Here is a 26155-nt window from a genome sequence, read left to right as displayed (position 1 = left end):
CGGGCCCCTCCTCCTGACGCGCGCCCGCCTCCACACTCGGGCCCGCCAACAGCTCCCTAGGCCCTGCGCCCGCCAGAGCCCGGCGTCCCGGAGGGGGACGGCGGCCCAGGTCGAGCGGGCCCCGCCGCGCATGCGCGCCGCTCCTAGCCGCACTCGGCCCCGCCCCACCGGGAATCAGCAGCTGGCTGCCTGCTGCTGCGCCCTTAGCCGTTCCCAACCGCCCGTAGTGCCCGGGTGGCAGTGCTTCATACCCCCATCCTCATTTTGATCACGAGCCTGGTTTTCCGTGATTTAAAAAAAAAACAAAAAACCCATTTTCGGTTTAAACAAAGTAGTCCCCAACCCACGTTTTCCCACGATTTAAATGAAACACTACTAATATAGAGTGGTATTTCATTTTAATCATAGAAAAATGTGGGTTTAGGGTTTTTTTTTTTAAACCAAAAATGGGGGATTTTTTTTAAATTGGAGAAAACCAGGATCCCCAATATTTGTTATGTACTGGTATTGTGCCATTAACCAGTTGTGTGCTATTGGCTCTGCACTTGGGGCTGGTGTCAATGCACTGTGGGGTACATGAGGTGATTGCACCTTGTGTGTAACATAGGGGTGGGCCAAATGTGGCCTGCAGGCCCAATGAGGCCCACCAGGCCATTTATCTGGCCTAAAAATTTTAGAAAATTAATATTTATCTGCCCCCAGCAGCCTGTCATGCAGCCCTCATTGGCTTGCCAAAACTCAGTAAGCAGCCCTCCACCCAAAACAATTGCATGCCCCTGCGTAACATGTAGCAGGGGCCGCGGACACTAGGCACTTGTACCCTTTGCACGGACAAGGCCCTGGGGCAGCAGAAAGCAAGCAAGGAAGACTGCACTTCTGAAAGAGGCATGGGCACATGCAAAGCTCAGTTGCAGCTGCAAGAGACTGAAGATGGATGCTTAGAGCTTGATGTAGTTTTTTTCTGACGTGGTTTAGAGCTCAGGCCAAAAAGCAGACACAGGCTGTATGGTATTAGAGGCAGTGTTTGCTCCCCTGCCAATTACTCCGCTTATTAACTTTATGTGAAAGTCAGAGCCAGCACTTGCAGGGGACTGGTGGCATCCATTGCTTTTGGTTGGGTTCAGGGCAAGCTCTTCAAGCAGGCATCAGACCGAACCATTACCACAGGCTTTTCTTGGTGGCAACCAGAAGTGGCACCACACATTTAGAACCCAGAGAGAACAGGACATGAAATATGAAAACCCTGCCCAAACTGCGTTTCTTCTTCAGTTTTTTACTCCAGTAGTTGAAACCAGGGATGTTAGACTTGCAATGGAGGTCTGGTCCAGATCTGGACTGTAGAGGCTCCTCCCAAGCTGGATCCATGGTGAGTGCAACAAATGGTGCTAGGTCTAAGGGTGGGCAGCAGCACAGAGCCACAATCATGCAACAGTACATATCCAGTGGTGCATGATGGCATGCATCTGGGGACAGACAGGCAGCAGTGCAGAGCCATGTTCACACAGCAGCACATCCAGGGGTGTGCGGCAGTGAGGACTGGCATTCACCAACAGCATGGGTCTGGGGGCATGTAGCAGCAGAGAACTGTGTTTGTAAAGCAAAATATGTTCAGGGATATGCAGCAGTACAGCTCCACATCCAGGTGGCAGCACAGGTCCATGATGCTGCTGCTAGCAGTCATTGTCCATCAAGGTCCAGGGACCCTGAATTTTATGACAGGACATGCCAACCAGCTTTTGGTAGCCTCCAGACTATGAGTAGGCCAGCTGGGACAGTCCTGTAGGTGGATTCAGACTGGAGGTCATGTTTGACACTGGTGAGCTAAACCTTCACCCCAATTTCTACCTCTGCATATCCCACAGCTCCTTCCCTTCAAAATGGAGACTATAGGGCTTACTTCTATAACAGGTATCTAAACCACCCACAAATAGAGAGAGGGAAGCTAGGTATACTGGATTTTTTTAAAGGATTAAAGAAACACCATCTATTCAAAGGTGTTTAAGTTGGAACCCAAGCACACCTGTGAGGAGCAAGCCCAATTTTATCAGTGCAATCAATGTTTATCTGAAAGAATTAATCCCCAGCTGCAAATTTGTGTTGCAAAAAATCTAGTCATAAGACTGTGAAATGAAACCTCAACAGTAAGGAACTGATGCAGCAATATCCTCCTGGTGCTCCTACGGGAAAGACAGCTGGAAACTGTAATTCAGAGCTATAAATTAGTATCCCACTGGGAATGGGACACTTTTAAACAACTGTAATTTCCAAACCAGCTAATGTACTTTTCCATCATTGTTGGACCAATGGGGCAGGGCAGCTAAGTATTAGGGCAACCATGCAAGAACTTTACATGTATGACTACAAATAGAAGAACATTGTACTGCTCACAAGGGAGGAGAAATGGGAGATGCATCTGAAACCCATTGTAAGAAGTGTTTAGTTGCCTCAGGGCTACCAAAAAAACCCCAAAACCTCAAGGCCAATGCCAAGACCATCAACTCTTGCACTCCCAAACTGCAGAGAGCTGCTGCAGGAACACTCCAAAACAGAGTAGTACCACAGAATAAGCTGGAACTTCGTGGTTTATATTCTCCAGAACAGCCAAGGTAACTCTTGGTATTTTCATCTTGAAATCTGTCAAAAAGACAAATTTTCAGTTTATTTTCAGCTGCTATAAGTTAGCTAGAGTGCAGCAAGCCAGGACAAATTAGATTCTTGCCACTGAGTATAGATCATATTTATCACATACCCAAGGCTTTACACTACAACCTTGTTGAGACAGCAAAACATTAACCAACACTCACACTTCCTGCTTTTATTGCTCTATTCCTTATGTCTATACGTGTACCTTACTCCTCCATTGCTGTTTGTGGCTACAGTATAACCACTTGAAAAAGTGTTTCCACTCTAATGTTTCTACACAAGGTATAGACCCATCAGAGAAAGGTAACCAAAATGATCAGGGGTATGGAACAGTTATCATACCAGGAGACAACCCTAGAACTAGAGGGGGAGCCACTGAAATTAGCAGGAGCCAGGTTTAAAGCTGACAAGTAGTTTTACTCGGTGCATACTTAACTTACAGAACTTGTTACTACAGGAGGTTGTAAGAGGCAGATAGTACAGCCAGGTTCAAAAAGGGACTTGACAAATTTGTGGACAATAGTCATTAAACAGAACATTCAGAGAGGTTTCCTCTGGTATCTCTAAACACAGGCTAAGCCGCCAGGAGCCACACTAGAGGGAACCACACAATCTACACCAGCACAGGCCACAGCTACATATTTTAGCACCATCACCCCCTGCATTATGCCAAGCAGGCACCCCAGCTCCTATTTAGAGCACCCCAGTTATGGACTTCCCCCATACTACTGTGCTGTGTTGTCCTGCCCCACCTCACGGGACAGGAGCAACAAGTAGAAGGCAGGGAGGAAGAGGGAGCCTACAAACCAGCCACAGTGACTAGGGGGGAGGGAAGTGACAGCCAGGTGGGAGCATAGGGGTTGTGTGTTAATCCCTTGTGGGCCACCAGTTGGACAGCCCTGCTCTAAACCAAAGGTAGCTTATGCTAGAGGGGCTAATGAATATTGGACAGCCCTGCTCTAAAGCAAAGGTAGCTTATGCTAGAGAGGCTAATGAATAGGATCACTCTGGATGTACCTAGTTCAGTGCTCTCCCTCTAAAACATTCACTGCAGCCTCTGGCAGAGACAGGATACTGGGCTACATGGATCATTGATATGCTACCATATGGCACTTACATGCTTACGCTGTTGCTGACCATACAGTAAGGTTTTTCCATACAGCCACACATGCTTTCCACTCCCCCCCGAGTAAAGAGCACTTACCTGCTTCATTGCATACAAATGTGTAAATAATGGAGTGGAAGTGGCATGGGATAGTGTCCCTGTAAATGCTCATTCAGTCAAGAAAACCATAGTTCTTCAAACTAGAAATATTCTAAAGCCTGCTGAATCTGTCCTCAGGACTTACCTGTGCCAAGCAGCAGAATCATGCTAAGCTTTCCTCCACTTACTTCTGCTACACAAAGCAGTAGTAATGTGTGAAGACAGTTTTCATATAAAAGGCACATCACTTACTTACTGAAAGAAAATGAAGCAGTAAGCCTCTGAAATAATTTTACATGTTGCCATGAAAAGAAAATGAGTTGCATAAATTCAGTTCAATCTGGAGGTAAGGAAATAAGCTTGGCTATCCAGAGGCTATAGGTTTTTAAACTGTGCCCTACAAGGCTTTTTACAAAGGCCTTTTACAGGAAAAGAATAGCGAGTCATAGACAGCCTGAGGAAAGACTGCAGTGAGGAAGGAGAAGCAGTAAGCTGGAGGCATCTTCTTAGGGGTTGAAAAGGACTCAGACTTCTGCCATGGTGCTGCAGTCCCCAGTCCCACTAACACCTGGGTCTCTTCCCAGACACCGAGAGCCCCTGGTCTGGCACTGTAGCCACTGGCCAGGCCACTCATTCTCATCTTCTGTCCACCTAACCCTCTGGCTTCCCTTCCCTGGGAGCCTTTTAACTTCCTGGGGCTGCTAATCATCTCCCTCAGCTGGCCTAATCCTCCTGAGTAGCCTACTATATGGCTATAAAGAGCATGCCCACAAACCATCCTTCAAAATAGGGTCTAAAAAAAGTAGTGTTCATTTTTATTTTCTCCTTGAGTGTAGTGACTCATATTGGTTGGTGATGCATACACATTTTCTAATAGAAACTGGCTGTATTTCATCCTTGCCATGTGAACAATTCTGGACAAGCTGATACGTAAAGCAGGAGCACTCTAAATCTAAATGATATTGCTTTGTAAACTTAAACATCTGGAAGGATACACATTCCCTTCCCCAACCCCCTTTGAACTTTCTACCACTGCTGTGATAGTTTAGCCTAAATAAGAAATAGTCCAAGAATTCTGACTAGTTTTCTACCTTCAGATTAAGCAGATGTCTGTTTCTTCTCCTTTCGTCCCTAGTAAATAAGCAGCCTGTTTGCAAGACACTGCAATTTTACCATTCAGCACAATCTCTGAAGTTGCTTTTCTGTTTTAAAGATTGAAAAAGCAAGACTAGTTTTCATAAAAATGCTAGGACATTCAAAGACATTACGTTAAGTATTTAAGGGTGGTCAAGTTCAGAGATGAATATGGAGAATTCTGTTTTATTTGAGCCAATTCTTACATTCTAGAAACAGTGCATGCCTAAGGCAGCTTTTCCTGGTCTTAAATATCCCTGCTGCAGTGGGAAAAAAGTTAGTTAAAATGCACTTGGTCTATTTTCTCTAATAAGACTCCAGTATCTCAGACTATTATTAAACAGCGGCATAATTAATGTGCCAGTTGGATCTATGCAGTCACCATACTACATTAAATTGCTTCACAGCCAGCATTAAAAGAATTTTCTTTTTAAATACCAATTGTTTATACTGACAGTTATTCCAATAGGCATAGACAGTATTTAGAAATTCAGGAGAAACCGGGAAGTTGAGAGAGAAGTCTGGGAGTACTTTGCAGGCTAAAAACTATATGTTCTCTCAGCTCTTGGTAAGTGATAGGCTCAAGGAAGTAGTCAAAAAGCCACATCCTTTTGAAGAGTTATGGCAGTTTGGGGGTTTTTTTTTGGAAACACCCTTCACATTCCTCAATAAGGACATAACTGAACATAAAATACATTTCTTCTGATGTCATTTTGTACCATTTAGTGACTAAGTCCCCATCCCAATCTGTATATTAACCAGCTGAAGTGATTTTAGAGAGCATCCAAAATTAAATAAACAACAGTGTCCGCTTTTGCAACAGCCTTGAGACTGACTTCTGCAATATCCGTAGAGAGAGGTTCTTCAGACTCCTGAAGTGTCAAGTAATTCACTGTCCATGAAAACACCCTTAGGTATTTTTGGCTACAAGAAACAGCTAACTGCATTTGAAAACATTTTTTTCCCACCCCTTTAAGCCATTAAACAATATATGGTGAGATTAAAATAGCTATACCATCAAATAGACAAACTTGGAAGAAGTGCAATGATTTTTCCAGCTGCTACAACTATGCAAAGGTAAACCTCTTAAGTTTGTTCTCCCCATTTAATTGTGGCTGAAACAGTTGGTACCTGCTAGCATTATTCACTATAGACTTTAAATACAGGATTTTGCATTGGAAAGGACTAGCAGATCTTCCCAGACCTAACAGTCATTGGTTTATGTTATTCTGTTAAAAATCCAACAGTGCAAGACAAGATGGTCACAACAGACTAAATAGAGTAGCTCCCAAAGTGTACAGCATCATACATTTAGGGAAAAAAAAAAAACTTTTGACATTATATCAGTTAAAGGAATGCCATTCTTCAGTCTGCTTTTACAAAATCAGGACTGAAATAATGCTATGCCAAACACCAACCTACTTTCAAGAGAGAACTAGGAACATTGATAAATGCTGCAGACATCAGTAGTTTATTGGTATGTTTAGTCAGAACACATTCAAAATGGAAACTTAAAAGTAAAAATACTTTCCACCTGCAACAATTAACTAGATTCTACTAGCATATAATGCTTAACACATTACAGCAATAAAGATGGTAATCCACTGTCTTTTATACCTACTAAAGCCAAAGATGGTAAGCCAAGTTTGGTGAAATAGGATTGTAATGAAAGAATACCACCATCAACAAAATCAGCAACTAACAGTAATGGTCAATGAATCTTGTTACTTTGCTTTAAGAGGTACGTTTACTGAAAGAGGGACAAGAACATTAAGAGTCCACAGTACAGTAGGTGAACAATCACCATGTAAACTTTTCTGTATGATGTTTCAATATTTGTTTTTATTTCATGGCATTTAAACAAGAAGCAAGCCAGAATGCTGATTGGCTCAGTAGCTCTTCTAATCATTAATTTCATTTTTTGCAATTACTCCCAGTGCCATTTGCCATAAAAATTTAGAAGGTGATAGGGCAATACCATAGCACTAAAAATTTAAAAAGCTACAATGAACACTGGTGGCAAACTGCTAAGTGAAGCAGCAGTTTGACTAAAGGCTTCAAATGTAAGTCAAGTCATGTTTCATGGAGTTCAAGTACTATATATTTCCAGGTAACATCTGAAAAAAAATGCAAAAGCTTAACAAAAAATGGTAAATATAAAAAAAATGGAAACTGAGAAATGTGTCCCGGAAAAATGTATGAAAATAGTGCAAGACTTACCATCAAACAAGGAAGACCTCAAGTTTGGGGGAAAACAAACAGATGCAATCTCACTTTGCCTAACACATCAGAAACAAACATGTGCAATATCTTCCCGCTCACTAGAAAAAAGCAAATGGTTGCATAATCCAGAAACAGACTGGTACTGTGCCATCGCTGTTTTTTTAAACAATCACAATGTAATGAGGTCTTCCATGCCCAGAAGCAGCTTTAAGTGGTCACACTTTCACCCTTACCCCCGCCCCCAACTCCTGAAGCATTCAGAGCTTGGTGCACGTCAACTTCTCCAGAACAGAGCTGGATACTATTGTCTGCTACTTTTGCAGTTTATTGAAATGTGCTATCTAGGCAGCCAGTAATCCAGAAATAGTAAACTTCTTATATTTAGGAATATAAGTGTCAGAGGATGCCTTCTCCCTACTGTTAAAATTCAGAGCTGCATGGATGTTGAATCAGTTCAAAGATATGTGCAAATGAAGAGAGCAAAAAAAATGGAAAATGCAAATACTTAGAGCTGCTCCTTCTATGCTCTGAAAATTGCAGTATCCTCATTTAACAAACTTTCCTTCAATCTACAGAGCTGAGCAAACTTTAGAAACTGGCAGAAATATATATAGAATTCTCAACTGACTTTTGAAATGTCTGATTGAGATTTCATCCCTTTCCCATCTTTCACATTAATCAAAGAAGAGAGGCAACCTGGACACTATTCAGATGCCTTCCTTCTTCCCTTCCCCTCTCCACAAAAAAACATACAAAGTTGTTAAATTGAAGAGCAAGGTGAATTATATTCTAGCAACTTTCACTGACTTAAAAAGATACTGCAATTTTTATACAATTGTTCAATTATTTCTTTTAAACAGTTTTTGCAGCCATTTGGCTTTGCAGAACAGTAATTCATACACTCTACTGTACAAAATCACCAGCAAGACTGGAATGATGTATTAATAGAAGGCACCATCATGCTTATTACATTACCAGAGAACTCAAATACAGGAAAGACTATTTCCACTGTACAATGCTTAAAGAAGGGAAAGGAGAGGAGTGTGTTGAGCAGCCAGCCATCCCTGTACTGAAGAGGGGCAAATAGAAAAATCTTAAATATGAGCTATCAAACTTGTTTAGTACTCAGGACCATAACTCTGGAGTTCTGGATTGTGTTTAGTTTACAACTAAGTGGTTTCCTTCTGGAATACATTTATAGTCTTGTTAAGGTTTGTGTGTGTACATAAGTTGGTCACAGCAAGCAGATCAGATGCCCGCATCATTTCACAAGCTATTCTGTCTGAATAACAGGATGAAGAATATTTTTCCTGATGCCTCCTGCAGATGTCAATGTAAATGAGTTCAGAGTACCCATTAGTGCATTTTGATGAGTGCATAAACACAAGTTTGTTTCGTTTGTTTTCGAGCCAAGTGTTCTAAAAAGAAAAAAGGCAAGCTTCTTCAAATTGCACAGATTGCACTATTTGCGTTTCCAACAGTAATAGGCAGAAACAGTAACACTTACACAAAATGTGCAGCAGAGGCTTTTTGACTGAAAGGACCTGAAATCGATTGGGCATGTCCTTTAGTCCATTTTGTTGCAGATAGTTTAATGGTCATTTCTCGGTCCTTAATTTTGCAAGTCTAAATTTATAAATTAACAGTGTGACTCCTGTTGTGAAACTGGGGAAAGAATGTCCACCTCAATTTAAGTGGAAACCAAAGGATGCTTTTCACATCAAAGAAATGATCAAAAAGGCTGTGTCACATTCCAAAGCCAAAAAAATTAACAAGAATGCAAACACGACGAATAATGTACCACTGCTGAGACCGTCTGCCAGCAGCAGGGATGTTCAGCGACGCTGTCCTGTGAAACGACCTTCCATTTGCCCGGTTCCTCTTCCAGGACCAAGTTTCTGTGCCATGCCACCTCTGGGAGGAGGTCCTCTTCCATCACGGTCTCGCATCATTCCACCACCCACTATTCCACGGGGGCCCCCTGGACCTCTATCATTGCGTCGAATATCCCTACGATCATCGCCACCACCTCGGGTCTCTCTTTCACGAGCAGCTCTTGTTTTTTTCTCTTCTACATTCAAGCGTACCTCACCGCGGAACATAATAGGCTTAAAGAGGAAAGCGTTTACAAAGCAAAAATTAGTCATCATTCCTTAAAATGTATGCTATACAAGTTGTATGGAAGTCCTAGCCTCATTACCTCACACTTAACAGTGACCCTGTACATATGCTAAGAAAAAGATTCATATAGTTCTTCAGGACACACATGGCTAGAGATCTAAGCCCATTACCAGTGCATATATTATATATCTATAATGCCACAATGAATTAAAGTGTATATGGAGCTAAAGTCCAGAACCTAGCAGCCAGTCCTAGGATACTGCCCCTGATGCAAGCAATGTCAGTGTTCTCTGAAAACCTTCCATCTTTCCAAGCAACTAAACATTGGTTGAGAACCTAAACATTAAAAGTGCAGTTTCCTTACTCCCAATTCTAATCTTTCAGTTCCAATTTCACTTGCTCCATAAAACATACATCTTCACTTGCTCCAAATACAGCCCTGATCTATGATTTATTGATGAAAGTAGTGCCACTCAAGCCTGGGAACTTCTAACTTGCAAGGATTCTTCTCCAAGAGTACAGAAGGTACTGAAGAAATGAGGAACCTGAACAAGTCATAATAATAAACTGAAGGTCTAATATAGCCCATGCTGGGTAGAAGCACATTGTCAGAAGCAGGTGTTTTTTTTCCAAGCACACTCTTAACCAGCCATCAGAAAGGAAAAATGTGACCTCTGGTAAAGAGCAGCAAGAACCTAAAACATCACATATTGCTTGTAATTAACGGCCATCTATCCCCAGGATAAACACACCAATGCTATGTGGCTACACTTACTTTTGCAACAAGGATTCTTTGAACTGGTTCAGAGTCATCAAACACCACAAAACCAAAGTTTGGCAGCTTCCCCCCAACTCCTTTAGTATTAATGCGAAGTTCCACTACGTTTCCAAAGCCTATTAAGGGGAAAAAAAAAAAGGAAGAAGCACATACAGAAGAAAAACTCCATGCAAACCTTATGTTGTAGGTCAAGGAACAAACCACTTTGTTTTGGATGTATTTAAAGAAATCTCTTGTAATATTGCTTTACATTAAAAAAAAGTTATTTTGCTATTAAGCAAGCACATTCAGAGGTTTAAGTTTTACTTCTAGCTTCAATCCCAGGAGCTGAATTTCAAACAATTTAAAAAAACATCACTTACTCATGAAGAATTCTTTCAATTCATTCTCATCGATATCATGCGGCAAGTTGCCAACAAACAGCTGATGGCTGTCCGGGTAACGAATTATTCTGCGATTATCTGATTCATTCTGCTCCATGTCCCCTCTACCTGCATTCATAAACATAAGAAAAAACAAAGTACTATCAGTTTTAGGCACGGGGGGAAAAAACAACTGTAGCACATCTAACATTACTCATCAGCTTTCAGGTTATTCACTCAACCATTTCCAGACCCTTCTAACTTCAACTTCTGTTCTGGAAAAGCTTGATTATCCAATGCCATTAACATCACTAATTAGAAAAATGCAACTAAATTGGTAAAAACACAGTCCTTTCATTATGTACAAGCCATGCTACATGCTTCATTTTTTCATCTTAATGTATTTTTTGTGGAAGGTGCTAAATTGAAACCATATAAACATAAGAACATAATCTAACCTATCAGCAACATTAAAAAATACAGCTTATAACTGTAAATCCTCCATCTCCAAATTCCCATTAGCAGCAATGGCCAACCACATCTGATCATCTACATATAGAACACGTATCTCCTTTACATTTAGAAATGTAAACTATTCACTCTGCCTTCCAAGTGAGACATAGTATGTGCAAGAATATTTTAAAGCATTAGCTTAACTAGCAACACTCAGGAACATCTAATAAATAAGGCGTATTAAGACTTACGAACATTATTTGCAATTTAGAGTTTCAAAAATTTTGCACCTAATTCAGTTTAAACATTAATTGGCTAGAGACAGTATTTCTAGCACACTTTTATATAAATAATTCCTCTTCACTTGCTGTACATTCCTAAAATGTTTTTGTACATTTTCCATAATTCTTTCTGATTGTTCTTTCTCCATGACTGGTAAAAGGGAGAGAGAAGAGCTTAAGAGAACTTTAAACTGTTTAATGCCAATGGCCAGACGGCCTTAACATTTTTCCATTTTAACTCTGCTGCTTTATACACAAATTCTTAATTGCTGGACTGTTTAAAACGTACAAACTGTTCTCCTGTAGGATGGCTTGCTGAAGTTACCTTTCTCTCAGCTCAGACAGGATTGCTACAATACCATTTCCTGTCCACTGTGAAAGGCTTTTTCTCCTTATTGCTATAGGTATAAATCTTTACCTTTACAATAAGCAATACAAGATCTTACCCTACATTGCAATATCAAGTCCTTGTCTGGTAATCTCTTATATGACATTGTATCTCATTTTTTATTCTTTTGCCTTTTCTTTTTTCATTCATCATACTCCAATGCAATTCCCCCCACCTCCAGTATGCTGTGCAGATACCTGCTGAATGGCTGTAGGATTTCTTCACACAGATTACATGGGTGATAGAGCACACCATGCAAGAACAGCCAGATAAGCTCTAGTAAATTAAGCAACTTCTTAGCTATTAGCAATACAGTATTCATTCAGACAAGAATTCTTGATGCTGTCCTTTTTAAGGTCTATTTTTCCCCACATTAAAATATCTTTTCAGAGACCTACCTAATATCTCTCCGCTAACATTATTCTCTCAATTTGCATTATTTAAAAACAAACAAAAAACAAAACAAAAAACCTGATTGTTGCAAATAATAATGGCTTTGGTTTACTTCAATATCAATACATCACCAAAAGCCACAATGGTATCTGGAATTGTGTATGCTGATTCAGGCATGAGAAGTTAAAACAGCACCAAAGAATTCATACAGATACTAACAGTGGTCATTTATCAAACCTCTTAATGCATCAGTTTATGCAATATACTTGCTCTTAAAAACCTCTAAGGATGAAAGAACTCCAGTTTCTCTAGGCAGCCTGATCCAATGTCTGACCACCCTCCTACTCATGAAGCTCCTCCTAATCTCCAATCTAAATTTCCCCTGCTGCAACTTGAGGCCATTGCTCCTAGTCCTGTCTCCTAGGGTCACAGAAGAAAGCTCACCTTCATCCTCTCTGTAATTGTTCTTCAAGTATCTGAAGGCTTAACAAACCCACCCCACTACCCCCCAGTCTTCTCTTCTTCTAACCAACACTATCCTAGTTCTTTCAGCCTTCTTTCATAAGTCTTGTTGCTGAGGCCCCTAATTGCTTTTTTGCTCCTCTGCACTGGACTCTTTCCAAACTATCCACATTCTTCTTGGTAGTGCGGGCCCAGAACTGGACACAGTACTGCAGGCGATGCCTCACCAGCATGGAATAGAGTGGAAGAATCATTTTCCTTGATTTCCAAGCGACACTCGAGACATTCTAGAAAGCAGTCACCCTCTATGGCAGTACCACAGTGTGCGCAAAAATTATGTGAAGTCATTCAACATCAATGTAGAACGCTGGGAGGAGCACGCAGAATCTCATCTAATCTGGAGGGACCTTCTGACACTGGGTACAGATCCACACGAAGCGCCTTTAATCCAGAAGACAAAAGCAAAGTGAGAAAGAAGCAGCTTCCTGTAAACTTGGACTCCAATTCAGACAGCATATGAATTTGTAAACCTTGCAACAAGCTGCATCGCTCTCAAATTGGGTTTGTCAGGTCACAAACGGAATCATCAGGCATCTGGACTAGACCTCTTACATGTACACCATGATCCAGAGGACTGACAGTTGCCTACTAGTCCTGTTAATACAACCCAGTATGCTGTTGGCTTTTTTTGTTTTGCAACAAAAGCAGACTGCTGGTTCATATTCAGCTTAGACTTGTGGGTTACAATAGACCCTTTCTCTGTAACCAGTCATTCCCCAACCTGTATTTGTGCATACATCTATTCCATTGCAAGTGCAAGAATTTGCATCTGCCCTCCTTGAATTTCATCCAGTTGATTTCAGTCTATCTAGGTCATTCTGAATCCTAGCCCTACCCTCCAGAGTATCTGCAACTTCACTCAATTTGGTGCCGTTCACAAATTTGCAAATTGTGCACTCAATCCTATTATCCAAATAATTAAGGAAGACATTAAACAATACAGGACCCAGGATAGGAACTCCACTTGCTACTTCCTCCCAACTAGACACTGGAGCCGTTGAGTCTGATGATCCAAGTAGTCATGTGTCCATCTTATGGTTTTTGTCTAATCTGTATATCCTTATCTTGTTAATGAGAATGTTGTGAGAGAGTATCATAAGCTTCACTAAGTGAAGATATAATCACATCCACTGTGGAATCCAGGAATTTGCTGGACTTCTTCCCTATCAGGTGTCCCAATAATTAAAGTCCCCTATGAGAACCAAATCCAATTCCAATTTGGAAACTTCTGTCAGTTGTTTAAAGAAGGCCTCATATCAAGCTGTTCCTGATTTGGCGGTTTGTAGCAGATGCCCACCATAACATTCTCCCTGCTGTTCTCCCTTCTGATCTTTACCCAGAGGCTTTCAATGGGCCTACTTTCCACTACGTGCTGCACCTCTGAACACATGTGTGCATCACCATTATATGGGACAGCACCTCCTTGTTTTTCTTGCCAATCCTTCCTGAACTAATTATACCCATCCGTAACCAGAGCTGTCATGCGAATTTTCCCACTGCATCTCCCTAATCCCAACTACATCATAATTCTGTGCTTCTACTAGGACCTCCAATCTTCCCCATACTTCTTGCATTAGTATATAAACATTTTGGGCACCTGACTGTTCTACCGTCTCCCAGACAGCATTGGTAAGGCTTTCATTATTTCTTACCCTTACTTTTTATCCAGATCCCACACTCTTTAAACTTTTGTCTCCATTCCCTGGTGAACCTAGTTTAAAGCCCTCCCCATTAGATCAGCAAGCCTGTTTGAGACAGACTTTCCTCTCTGTCAGATAAACCCTCAACTCTTTCCTGCAGTTTACCTTTCCAAAATTCCACCCCACGGACAAAGCCAAAGCCCTGCTGACAACATCATCTACACAACCACATGCTGATCTCCTTTACCCTGGACTGAAAGGATTGATGAGAACACCATCTGGGCCTCCAATCTCCCTCATCCATGACCTCAAAGCTTCAGTCATTTTTAGGGGTGTACTGATAAAGATTTTTTTGGCTGATATTGACGGCCAATTATTAACCAGCCATATTGGCCGATACTTAATCAGATTGCCGACATGCAGCCTGGCAGCTTGGAGGGCAGCGTCTGGCCAGTAAGTCTGTTCCTCTCCTAAATAGGACTCCCACTTAGACCCCTGTTTGTTGGTCCTGTGCTGCTTCATTATCGTGTTGTTGACTTCAGCCCAATACAGCTAACCACCAACCCTAAAACTTTGTTGTATCCAAGTCTGAGAACAGAAAAAAGCCAAGTCACGAACAGAAGAAACTTAAGTTATGAAGGCCAGCTCTCACCGAGTCTGAGTAACGTGCATCTAAGCCAGTTTGTGAACTGTCATCTGCTTTATACTAGCACTTAGACATCATTATTTTTAAACCATTAAAAAAAAAAAAAAAAAGAGTCTTGGGGATAAGGCTCTAAAACTATCAGCAACAGCTAGCTCAGGGCCTTCGATCACAAATTGTTTTCCCACATTGTATAATTGTCATCTAAGCAATATAGGTCAAGTAATTTTACTTGATCTTGGCTAAAACATGAATTTAGGATTAATGGTGTGACAGACTTTTGGATATTCTTCCATATTACTAGAATACAGCTCTCCCAACCCCAAATACAACTAAAACAAGTTACCTACTATTTCCTAGTGAGATTTAACTTCAGGAAGGAGTTTTATATGTTGTGTATAGATTAAATGAGTTGATGACCAGTATTAATGCAGAGTCAACTAGAACGTACTGAAAGGACTGACTGCTGATAACAAACAGAGGAGGTAGCTCGGAAATGGTGCAAAACAGCACAGCTTATGTATGAAAAAAATTCAGAGAAAAAGCTTGACTGATGAGAGTAGAACAGGGGCAGGCAATTATTTTGGGCAGAGAGCTGCTTACTGAGTTTTGGCAAGTCATTGAGGGCCGCATGACAGGCAGCCCAGGACAGATGGATATTAATTTTCCAAATGTTTTTTAGGGGCCCCATGGGCCGGATAGAATGGCCTGGCAGGCCACATCTGGCCCCCGGACCGCATTTTGCTCACCCCTGGAGTAGAGACACTAACAAAATATTTAAATAAAAGATGACATAATGACAGACATCTGAAGAACTATCACTCAGTTCATCAGGAATTAAAAAGACACTCAAAGCTGAGAAGAAATCCAGTCTCAGTTTGTAAGATGAAATATTTTAAACAGCATTAAAAACAGCTGTGGAGGGTGTCCAGTGCATACAAGGAGGCGACTTTGCAGTACTGAATTTTTTTCAGCTATTTTAATGCAACTTATCATTAACATAGCTCATGAAAGCACTCATTCCCGTATCCTCACACCCAAGAAAGAATGAAGAATTTTGAGTCAGATACAAGCTAACAGGAGAGGCAGGCTCCTGGCACAAACTGAAACATTAAAGATTTGTGCACATTAAGCATCCTCAAATTAGCTGCAGACTCTCATCCTCCGCCCCCAAATTAGTATTAAGTCATTTTACCTGGTCTTGGCCCTCTTGTTGGAAACCCTGGTCTGTCTCTTGGACGTTGCTCACGCACGCGGGGAGGCTGAGACTGAGCTTCAGGTTTAGTTTCAACTCTCGGCTGAAACAGGAGAACACAAACACTGTTAAACACTGTTTACTAAAAGAAAGGCGGAAGTAAATGCAGCCCCCAGATCACTGGCATGCATAACATTTCTGAAAAATAAGGATCCATATATAGCATGTTTCTTTAAGTTCCTCTGTACCAATCCAGGACTGTAGAATTTGTTTTCCTCTGCCAGCCAGTAAAGCACACAAACCTCTGAAACACAGTTTTTGGCCCGCCAGCATGGAGAAGTCATGCCCAATCAGAAAACAAATCAAAACCAAAACAGACCCAGAAATTTTAAAATATGAAAATTTGAAAACCAATCCACAAATATGCAAATCAAAACAAAAATGGAAGTTTCTGCAGCATTCCCAGTGCCGATCTTGGACTACAACGACTAACAGGAAGTCCCACATTAAAACATATTGAAACAAGAGCTACATTTACTAATTGCCTGGAAAATTCTTCTAGTAAATATCCATGAACTGAAAGGTAACAGTGAGGCAGGACTGAGAAAACAAAACACTTCACACATCTGCATACAGATTTCTAAGGGCTACTTAAAGTGTAACTAGCCTAAGTACGCTGAAAAAGCAGGCCTGAACATCCTTACTTTCTATATGACTGCTATATAAGGACAGTGATTCTCCTACAAATATGTAATTGAAGTCCTCAAGGAGAGTAACTAATTTCTGCCCACAAAACTATCAATGGACATCCGGGGGGAGAAACCACAACATAAAAACCAGTTGATAACATTTTAAGACCACTGGTGTTAGTTCTTCTAGTAATAACTTGCATCTGAACATATTCAGTGCCCTTATACCAGGCAAACAAATGCTACCAAACACCATTTTTATTTTGGAGAGAACAAGAGATCTTCAGGGCCCCAAAAGGTGAAACTACATCTAAACTCCAGACAGTCATTTAAACAGCAGTCAAAAAAGCAGCTGATATGCAGAAGAGATTCCACCACACCTGTTCTCTTTTGTTAATTCAAGACTATTGACATACATGCTCAGAGCACTTTACAGGAAAGACCTTAAATTAGATGAAGTGTCTCAATATTACACAACATCACGTCCCAGTTTTCCTGACACTCAAACTAGAGTCGACCATCTCTCCAAAGACTATTTCAGGTACGAGAAAGAGGAAATTCGTCAAAAGTTTGAGTATATCAACAACTGGCTTTTATATATATATTTTTTAACAACGACAACAACAAAAATGAGCTCCGTCCAGCGCCACAAGAGTACCATCAATTTCTTGCATCTGGAAGTATTTAATTCCTTTATACCAGAAAAGCACACGCTACCAAACACCATTCTTATTTTAGAAAGAGCAAAAGAACGATCTTTGGGGACCCAAAAGATGAAATTATATCTAAACTCCAGACAGTCATTTGGGATGGCAGTTGTCCTGCTTTGAGTAAGGGGTTGGACTAGATGATAGGGACGTGAAGTTAAACTAGGGGTAGCTAACCCCTGGCACAGGTGCCAGTATGACACGGAAGGCATTCTGCTTAGCATGCGCCTCAGGGCAGATGGCAGGGAAAGAGCTGGGGCTGCGCCACCACAAGGATCGGGCTCCTCGTGGCTCCCCTGCTGTCTGCCCCTGACATGCTAACATCTTATGTCGAAGTTGCAGGTGGTATTGTCACTCTGCCCAAAAACTTTGCTGACACTTAACGATTAAACTGTTTAACCGATAAGTGCAGTGATAACTGTTAACTTACCAGTTATCCTTTAGTTTAGGGCTGGCAGAAAAGGGGAAATGGAAGCTGCACGGTGCCCCAGAAGGAACCAGAAGACAGCAGGGCAGACAGGAGGGAGGGAGAGGAAGGGAGAAGCAAAGAGAGGAGAGGAGAGGTGGGCTAATATCCATAGCCTAAGAGGAAAATGGGAGCAGCCTAATGACTTATTCAATCAAGCAAGGAACTGCATCATAGCTGCTCCCCCCCTCCCAGCACAGGGCTGACCTGGGCTGTTTTGTCTGGCTGGGCTTGCCTCCTCCCCCACCTTCCCCCAAAGGGCCCTGGGAGATGGAGCAGCTCCCAACAGAAGCTGTTGCTGTGTTACTGGTTAATCATTTAACTGATATAATTAGAGATTAAACGAATATTTTAAAACGATATTAGATGACCTCCCGGGGTCCCTTCCAACCCTAATTTTCTATGGTTCTCATCTTTTACTCTTGCGATTTTAATGCCTAGAAAGTAACATACCAAGGCAATGAGGTGCTTTAAGAGTCTCACTTTGCAAACATTTACTGCTGCTAGGCCTAGATTTTTACTTGCTCAGCATACAAGACACCCAACAATTATAAAAGCTTATATAATTGTTCAACTTTATTTGAGCAGGAGAGGGGGAATACCAAAGCTTCATGCTATACAGTTTACCATTCAGCTAAATACTTATATACCAAATAAGGTTTTTCTCTGCCCAAAGCAGAAGACAGTTTGCTCATCAGTTAGTTTGCTACTGGCACCCAATTCATAAGCACACCGAAGCCGATGGCCCTTTTCGATAAAGAATGCATAGACTCAGCTTCCTTCACTTTAGAATCACACAGCCAAAGTTCCTAGGGTGCTGAAGCACTTCTACAGAACAACACAGTTCCAAATGGAATAGGTGTTAATCTGACAAACTGGCCTTTGAATTGAGAGCTGCCATTTTGTTACTGAGAGGCAGGTAAGCAGATCTCAGATACCCGTTTCAGAATGACTGACAAGTGGGCATGACATCCTGTCTTAAAACAAAGGAAGGTATGCCCCTCTTTCCCCCAAAAAGCAGGTACTGCTAGAAACAAAAACAAAAATTTTAGGTTCACGAAGATATGGCACAGGACCTCCTACTGCTATTGACAGTGTCATCTTTAATGCCTGAAGGAAAGAGAGTACAAGTAACTAGCCACAAGTATTACCACCTCAAAGCTGGGGGTGGGAGGATTCCTTCAAGTTGTATGGTCCTACACAGACTACATTTACTTTGAAAGCTGCCATCTCAGGAAGTTTAAGGTATTTCCTGGAAAGTGAGGGGCCTACTAAGTTGTCAGGAAGAACACAGAACACAGTGCACAAATACTAGCGTCAAACTACAATGATGTTGTTGTCTCCAAGAGAACTGAGGATGAATCACTCATTTTGTTATTCAGAGAATAGGAACACATAAAACAGAGCCCTTGACTTTCAAAAGTGATCTACGACTTCTGCAACATCTGGTTTCAAAACTAGCCACCGAGACAAACAAATGATAATTCATAAAGAACTAGCTAGCTTCTCAGGCACAATACTAGTCCTGTATAGAAGACACTCTCCCAAATGCTCATCCTTAGAACACCCAATAGTCACCCTTGCCCATATCTTTGGAAGGAAGCAGTCAAGGTAGGAAGCAGTCAAGTCAGATTTGAGACAGCTTTCAAAGCTCAGTGCTGGAAACAAACTATTAGAATCTGTAGCAGTCACTAGCTTAGCTCGGAAATTGTGAGTTTAAAGACAAATGTACTGCTCTGCTTTACCAGAGAAAGGGGCAGTCACAGCATCCATCCAAGCAAAAGGTCAGCAATCAACACCAAAATACCTATCTAGTCTCATTACCTAGGCCTTGAATTTAATGATGTGGGTTTTTACTCTATAGTACCAGATGCTTTGGGATTGCTTCCATGTAAGACAACAAAAACAGAACATTTTAGTTTTATAATAGTGTAAAACCAGCAATGCCAGAACCATATATTCCTCTGCTTTGGTGAATTTCAAGTCTTGCTGTAGATAAGGTCCAAGGTACTATAGACCAGTGGTGCACAACCTCCGGCCAACATTTTTCCCCACCATGGGTCTGGAAATCTGAGGAAGGGTGGCAGTGTTAACTGCTGCAGTTCTGGAAGTTGTGGTAATTAATGCTGCCACTGCTCTCCCACAGAACCCATGGAAAGCCCTGCAGGTCAGATGACATGGCTTCAGATACCTGGCTGCACAGGCACACAGGGGTCCAGACTGGACCCACAATCCAATCCCACGTTCCAACCCTGCCTGCAGGATCCAGCCTGTGGACTGATCCCACGCTACTCACCCAGCCCACGGGATTGAAAGAGCTGAGCACTGCTGCTATACATAGATATTGTTCAGTGTCTATTTCTGACCAGCAAGGTAATAAATGGGAAAGAAAAGTGCCTAGGTACTACAGGCTAATATAATTAGCCTGTCGCTTGTTAATGAGCAGCAACTAATTGATCTAAACCAGGGGCAGGCAAAGTCCAGCCTGCAGCAGACTCCATTTCCCAGCAGCCCTTACCTACATCACTGCAGCTGGTTTCCATGGAGACCTCAGGAGCAGCAGAGCCACGGGCCAGGGTTTCTATGGAGAGCAGTCCCAGAAACGCTGACAGGACGCACAGCTGGGCAGGGATCTGCTCTGGGACTGGGATTTTGCAGCAATGACAGCATGGTCTGGAGCCAGGGCAGAGCTGCAATCCACTGCCTGCAGATCTGGCTAATAGGTTTGGGGTTGAGCATCCCTGGTCTGAACTTAAAATGGTGCTTATCCATTGCCTCAAAGTAGAGCTTACTTTACTGGTGCTTCATTTCCAATTAGCATGAAGTTGGGAGGGGACAATCTTAGTGGCAGTGGGCACATCTACATGTTCAGTAATGTGCCCTTGCTACTGCGCATTAAGTTTAGTACATCTAATATGAGGTATAAGATAAAGGCGCAGTACCTGCACTAATGTGCAGTAGCAAAGGCAGATGTTTGTGATGCTTAACATGCAGTAGACTAATTCTACTGCACATTAAGGCATCTCGTGTAGATGTGCCTGGTGTGACTGAAGAAATGACTTTGTGGAACTTTAAGTTCTTATTTTTTGGTATCCTGCAGGGTAGACTGTATGACAACACTTTCTTGGAAGTACTAGAAGCAGCACTTAACTAACAAAGGCAGCAAAGTTCTAGTTGTATTACTACAGTTAGCAAAGGTTACCTTTGTCAGTCAATACAGTTACAATGTCTGGTGACCATCTATTGTCAGGTTTTCTGATACCACAGACAAGAAAAAATATTGCCACTGTTAATCTGAAAAATCCTCCTGACCCTGTATTTTCCACCAGTCCTCTGTGCATTGATTTTGAGTAGTAAATACAGGCTGGGGAGAAATCAATCCAAGCATCCCCCAAAGACATAACAGAATTAAAAACTAGCCTTGAAGAGCCCAATCATTTCTATCTGAACACTTCTAAATCAGACAAATCCTACCGAAAGGATTCTAAACATTATTGTCAGAAAGCAGATCAAACTGCATGAAGTAACAGTGAAAGAAGGGCCAAAAGGAAGATAGCAAGCTATACCTAATGATCAGGTGTCTAAATAGTTCAAACGGTAGTTTATTGCTGCAGTGCTCCATCTCAACTGGAACCAAAGCTGCACAATCAAGCAGCTATAAGGTTCGCTAGAGAATCATTAGTATTTTTGGGTGCTTACACACATGCAGTAACTCTGCTCCGATACACTGGAAATCCAGCACATCAAAGTAAATTGATGCGCCTGGCGCTGCATTGGACACAGGTGTATAGGCAGCACAGTGTGTAATCAGCATTGAGAAAATTGTGGGCAGCATGCTTTGAACTAAAATACATTTGATGTGCTTTGGTTCAAAGTGCACAGCTGCCATTCTCTCAGTGTTAACATGCGCTGTGCCACTTATACTCTTGTGCCCAATACAGCGCTGAGTGCTTTTAATTAGCATGGCTCTCTAATTAAAAGCACCTAGTGCTGTGCTGAGAGCACGTGTAAAAATGCCCATTGTTCCTGTGTCAAATATTTGCCATCTTGACTGGATAAGCATCACCTGACTATTCAAAGCACATGTGAAGCAAAATAAACCAACCAGGTTTTCACAGTCATTACAAAGAAGTAGCCTGATTTCCATGACAACCCTTTCAGAAACAAAGCAGAATCACATAAGCATTTTATACATGCCGTTGATTAGCATCACCCTTCTGCTGATTTCCCCCAGACAGGAAAAAGGAAAGACATTAATGCAAAAACAGCAGCTGCAATAATTGTGCTAACTACTGTAGTACTGAAAATTGTGAGCACTTAAGTAGTCAGGGACAAACTACCACAACTGAGTTGAGGTAATAATTTGCAGGACATTACTGTTACTACTATTGAATTTTTAAGTGTTTTGGAATGTGCCGATTATACTTGAAGTGCAAGTTTCTCAGGGTGAGAAGTGCACCTGGATTTCCCCAAAATCTGCTTCCACTACTTCAAACGTAACAGGGAATTAGAAGAGATCATGGGGCTGGCAAGAAAAAGTGAAACCTCCCACCCCATAAACAGTCATAATTTGGTACAGGGTTCTGTAACAGTTCATTTATATATGGATAACAGAGTTTAAACATTTTGGCAGCAATCAAACTCCCAAAGAAAGGCTTGCACCTTCTCACAAGGGAATTTCATTTCTGATTAGCAGAACTGGATTGACATTCTGCCAATGAACCACCCTTTTTGCTCACACTACTATAAAGAAGACTACCGTAATTTTTAAATAAAATAACCCAACAAGAATGTCAAAACATTTAAAAACAATTTTGTCAGTGCATGTGAACAAAACAAATTTCACCACCACCCAGATCTCACACCTGCTAAGTGTATGTACTTTTTCACTGTGACATAAAGGTGTAGCACATTTACATTTAAGTGAACTTGTGCAATTTAAGTCAATACAATTTGATCTCTTAGTTTAAAGACTAAAGCAGTTTGCAGAGGTAAATGAGACAATCCAACGTGTTCACAGATGGATTACCTGTGAGACTGGTGCTTTAACATGGGGTGGAATTCCAGAGGAAGAAACAGTACCACTAGGAGGCAGGTTTTTACTGGTCACTGAAGCCCAAGAGAAAGCCTGCAGGAAATGCAACAAACCTAGGCTACTAAACATGGCAAACCACTGACATTCCTAAAGGGAATTAGTCTGCTGGTTTTTTTTTAGTTCAAAATCTAGGCAATTAGTAATCATCGTACCAGAACTATGAATATATTAAACATGCCAATAAAGCGATATAGAAGGCTTTGCAATGATAACAATCCAATTACTCCAATGGTACAGAGCAAGTACTGTAGTCAGATACGCTAACAGAATCCCAGTTTTCTAAATGGCCCCAGAACACTGCTTGCCAGAAGTCAACAAATGGACAGGCACACAACCCTAACACTACAGGATGTTTGGTCTCAAGTTTGCCTGCTGAAGAAAGAAAGAAGTGGAAGCTGGAAGTGGAAGTTAAATAGAAAAAAAAAGGCAGGGGGAGAAAAAAGCACTGGAGATCCTAGCTGAAGTCTGAAAGTCACTCTACCCAGCTTCCATTTACTGCCCCCATTTCTAAGTGGCTCTAATCATACCAGACGGCGCGTACTGTTTTGTCAATATGGTACCCGGCTAGTAAGATGACAGCTAAAGCTCTCAGATTGATTTTTAAAGCTACACTGACAGCCAACCTGCAAGTAAAAAATCAATTTCCTTTTCTTTTTTTTTTTTTAAAGGAAGGGCAGCAATTCCCATTTTACATATTTATGTAGATGCTATGTAAAAAACATTCACATTTCAGAAGGTTTATACTCACAAACCCACATTTACTTCATAAACAGATCTCATAGCTTTAAATGGATTTTTTTTTTTTTTTTTAAAGTTCAGCTATTGTAAAAGTAGTTCTATTTTTGAAGTTCTTATAGTAGGGCATTGAGAAAAAAAATCCATCAGTCTTATACAAGGCAATTTACATTAAGCATGAAACTGAGGTATCAATTCTGTGTATTAATAACTTTCAGACAGAGTTTATTTATAACTAACCTTTGGTGGTTCTTGTGGTAGAGAAACAGGTTCTGCAGGAGGTGGAGATGGAGACTTTTCTTCTAGCTCTTCAAGATTCTTTTCTTCTACTTCAGGTTTCAGCTCCTCAGCTTTCGTTTCAGATTCTAAATCTGGCTCAGGCTCATGAGAGGATTCTTCCAAAGGTTCCTCTATTCCATTGCTACAAAAAACAAAACAAAAAAAGAAAAGCTCGGAACAATGAATTATTTTTTATTTTAGGAAAGCTGACTGAATGTATAGCCACGATGTGTTCGTGTTAATTTTGAGGCGTCTTGCTATCAATAGCCACAATGTGTTCATGTTAATTTTGAGGTGTCTTGCAATCAAGTAATCCAATGTATTTACAGTAGTCAGAAGCTATTTTTTTTAACCAAATACCTCTGGGTTGAGCCAAAACTGAATCAAGTTCCTAGAGCTGGTGAAATTCATGTTGACATGGGCTAAAATAAGAATTACCATATTTACTGAATATAAGACTACCCCCTAATAATTAGATTTTATATATGGAAAAATTTATATTTGTTATAATTTTCAAGGTACAGAATCTAAATTATTTGAAGTTTGCCTTGAATTAGTCTCCCTCCCACTGCTACAGTGGGGAAAATAAATCGCAAGGGCAGGGGAGGGACTACAAGAGTATGGCCCCCTTCTCCCTCCCCCACAACTTCCCCTTGCAGCCCCTTCTCCCTCTCCTTACTGCTAGACCCTGCTCTACCTGAGCATATGAAAGTGAGGTGCACATATGAAAACCCTGACCTCGAAATAACTGCAATAACTGTAATAATTAAAAATTGTAACAGCAACTACTACAGGTAACCATAAGGCTTAATTCATCCAGAATTGATGCATTTTACCATTTTTGAAACTGCTCCAATTTTTAGTACAGGTACTCCATAAACACGCTTTTAAACAGCATTTTCATACTTACTTGTATATAGTTCAAACTATGCATGACATTAGTCCAAAGCCAAAAGGCTCATTTACCATATAGCTTATTGGACTGGGCCCCCAGAAGAGTCAACAGCATTTCAAGCCCTGGTGACCCCATAGCTCAGCACTGCTCAGTGTGTGTACTCCAGATGCTCCACCCTGCACACAGGAGCCATGCAGTAATTAGCACACACTTATGAGTGGAACTGGGTATTCTTGTCATGACTGCAGGGATCCTCCAAAAGAGAGAGAGGGAGAGCAAAAGCGAGACCGAGGGACGGTGTGGGTAGAAAAGAGCTAATTTTTTTTCACATTCCTGAAGCACAGACTTTAAGAACACTAAAAATCATGACCTGGCGATACTGCGTATAACAGGCTGAGAAAGGAGGCAACAAAGGAATTCTGGGTGAGATGCTGGGGGCCCCTGTTTGATGATTTAAGGCTAATGAAGAAGCAAGAATCATTAGAAATCAGAAAGTCACAGGTCAGTTGCGGGAGTGAAGGGGAAGTTGAAACTAATTCAATGTAGTGGCTCATCGTGACCTGAAAGAGTTGGTGCTAAGGGAGACTGCATGAATGGGCACTCCCATGCATCTCAGTCAAATGGGCTTCACTAACCTAATCCTTGTGGTAGGTTCCCATCACCACTGAAAGCCTGATCAATGTCTTGAAGGCAAAGAACAGAATCAGCAGAACATCAGGGTACAAGGAGTGAAGGAGAGAGACCCAAGCTCAAAACAATAGCAGTGGTGGCAATTAAGCATGAGGTAGAAAAAGAGCTGAAGAGTGGAAATTAAGATCTAGATCCAGATGGAGAGTGGACAAAGGCAAAAAAGAAAGGAAGAAAGGTGACAGTGGAACCAACAGCAGAGGCAGCAATGACAAAGGTGATGACACCACAAGGAAGCCAGGAGCAGAGGAGAACAGGAAACAGAGCAGGAGCAGCAGGACAAGGTGCAGCGGGCAAGAAGCAGAGGATGGCAGAAGAACAAGGCAGGCCAGCCCACTGGGAGTGGTACAGCAGGAAAATACTTAAGAGACTGAATGGAAGGAAGGGCAGAAACAACAAACAGCTTGGACACGGAGGTGACGGTAGGGAAGAAAGAAGACACCATACAAACAACAGAAGTGAAGAAGTAGGAAGAGAAAGAACAAGAGAAGCTAGGAAAACAGAAGACGTAAGGGCTGAAGACCAGGAAGAAGAAACCTGATAATGAGGGAGGTGAGTCAGAGGAAGAGCTGGAGAGCAGTTTCCTGCCACCAAGCCTCTAGGCTCCAGCCTAGAGTGGGGA

At 41.5% G+C, this 26155-nt stretch overlaps 1 protein-coding gene across 2 annotated transcripts in view; it reads right to left on the bottom strand.

Annotated features, from left to right (window-relative positions):
* Window positions 1–6429: 6429 nt before the first annotated feature.
* The window catches only part of G3BP2 (G3BP stress granule assembly factor 2), a 53093-nt gene continuing 33367 nt past the window's right edge, over window positions 6430–26155 (bottom strand). The window contains exons 7-12 of one of the 2 annotated variants that reach the window (XM_019534299.1): window positions 23913–24093; window positions 22872–22970; window positions 15981–16083; window positions 10466–10594; window positions 10101–10219; window positions 6430–9312 (exon numbers count right to left, since the gene is read on the bottom strand). In XM_019534299.1, coding sequence (XP_019389844.1) covers window positions 9040–9312; window positions 10101–10219; window positions 10466–10594; window positions 15981–16083; window positions 22872–22970; window positions 23913–24093 — 904 coding nt within the window. In that variant the 3' untranslated portion in view covers window positions 6430–9039. The remainder of the gene's footprint in view (window positions 9313–10100; window positions 10220–10465; window positions 10595–15980; window positions 16084–22871; window positions 22971–23912; window positions 24094–26155) is intronic. The other variant, XM_019534300.1, reaches the window with a different exon arrangement.

This window comes from Crocodylus porosus, unplaced genomic scaffold, assembly GCF_001723895.1.
Source record: "Crocodylus porosus isolate Cpor-Errol unplaced genomic scaffold, CroPor_comp1, whole genome shotgun sequence".
Lineage (NCBI taxonomy): Eukaryota > Metazoa > Chordata > Crocodylia > Crocodylidae > Crocodylus > Crocodylus porosus.
The sequence above is the reverse complement of the archived record's forward strand: the minus strand, read 5'-3'. Positions and strand labels throughout refer to the sequence as shown.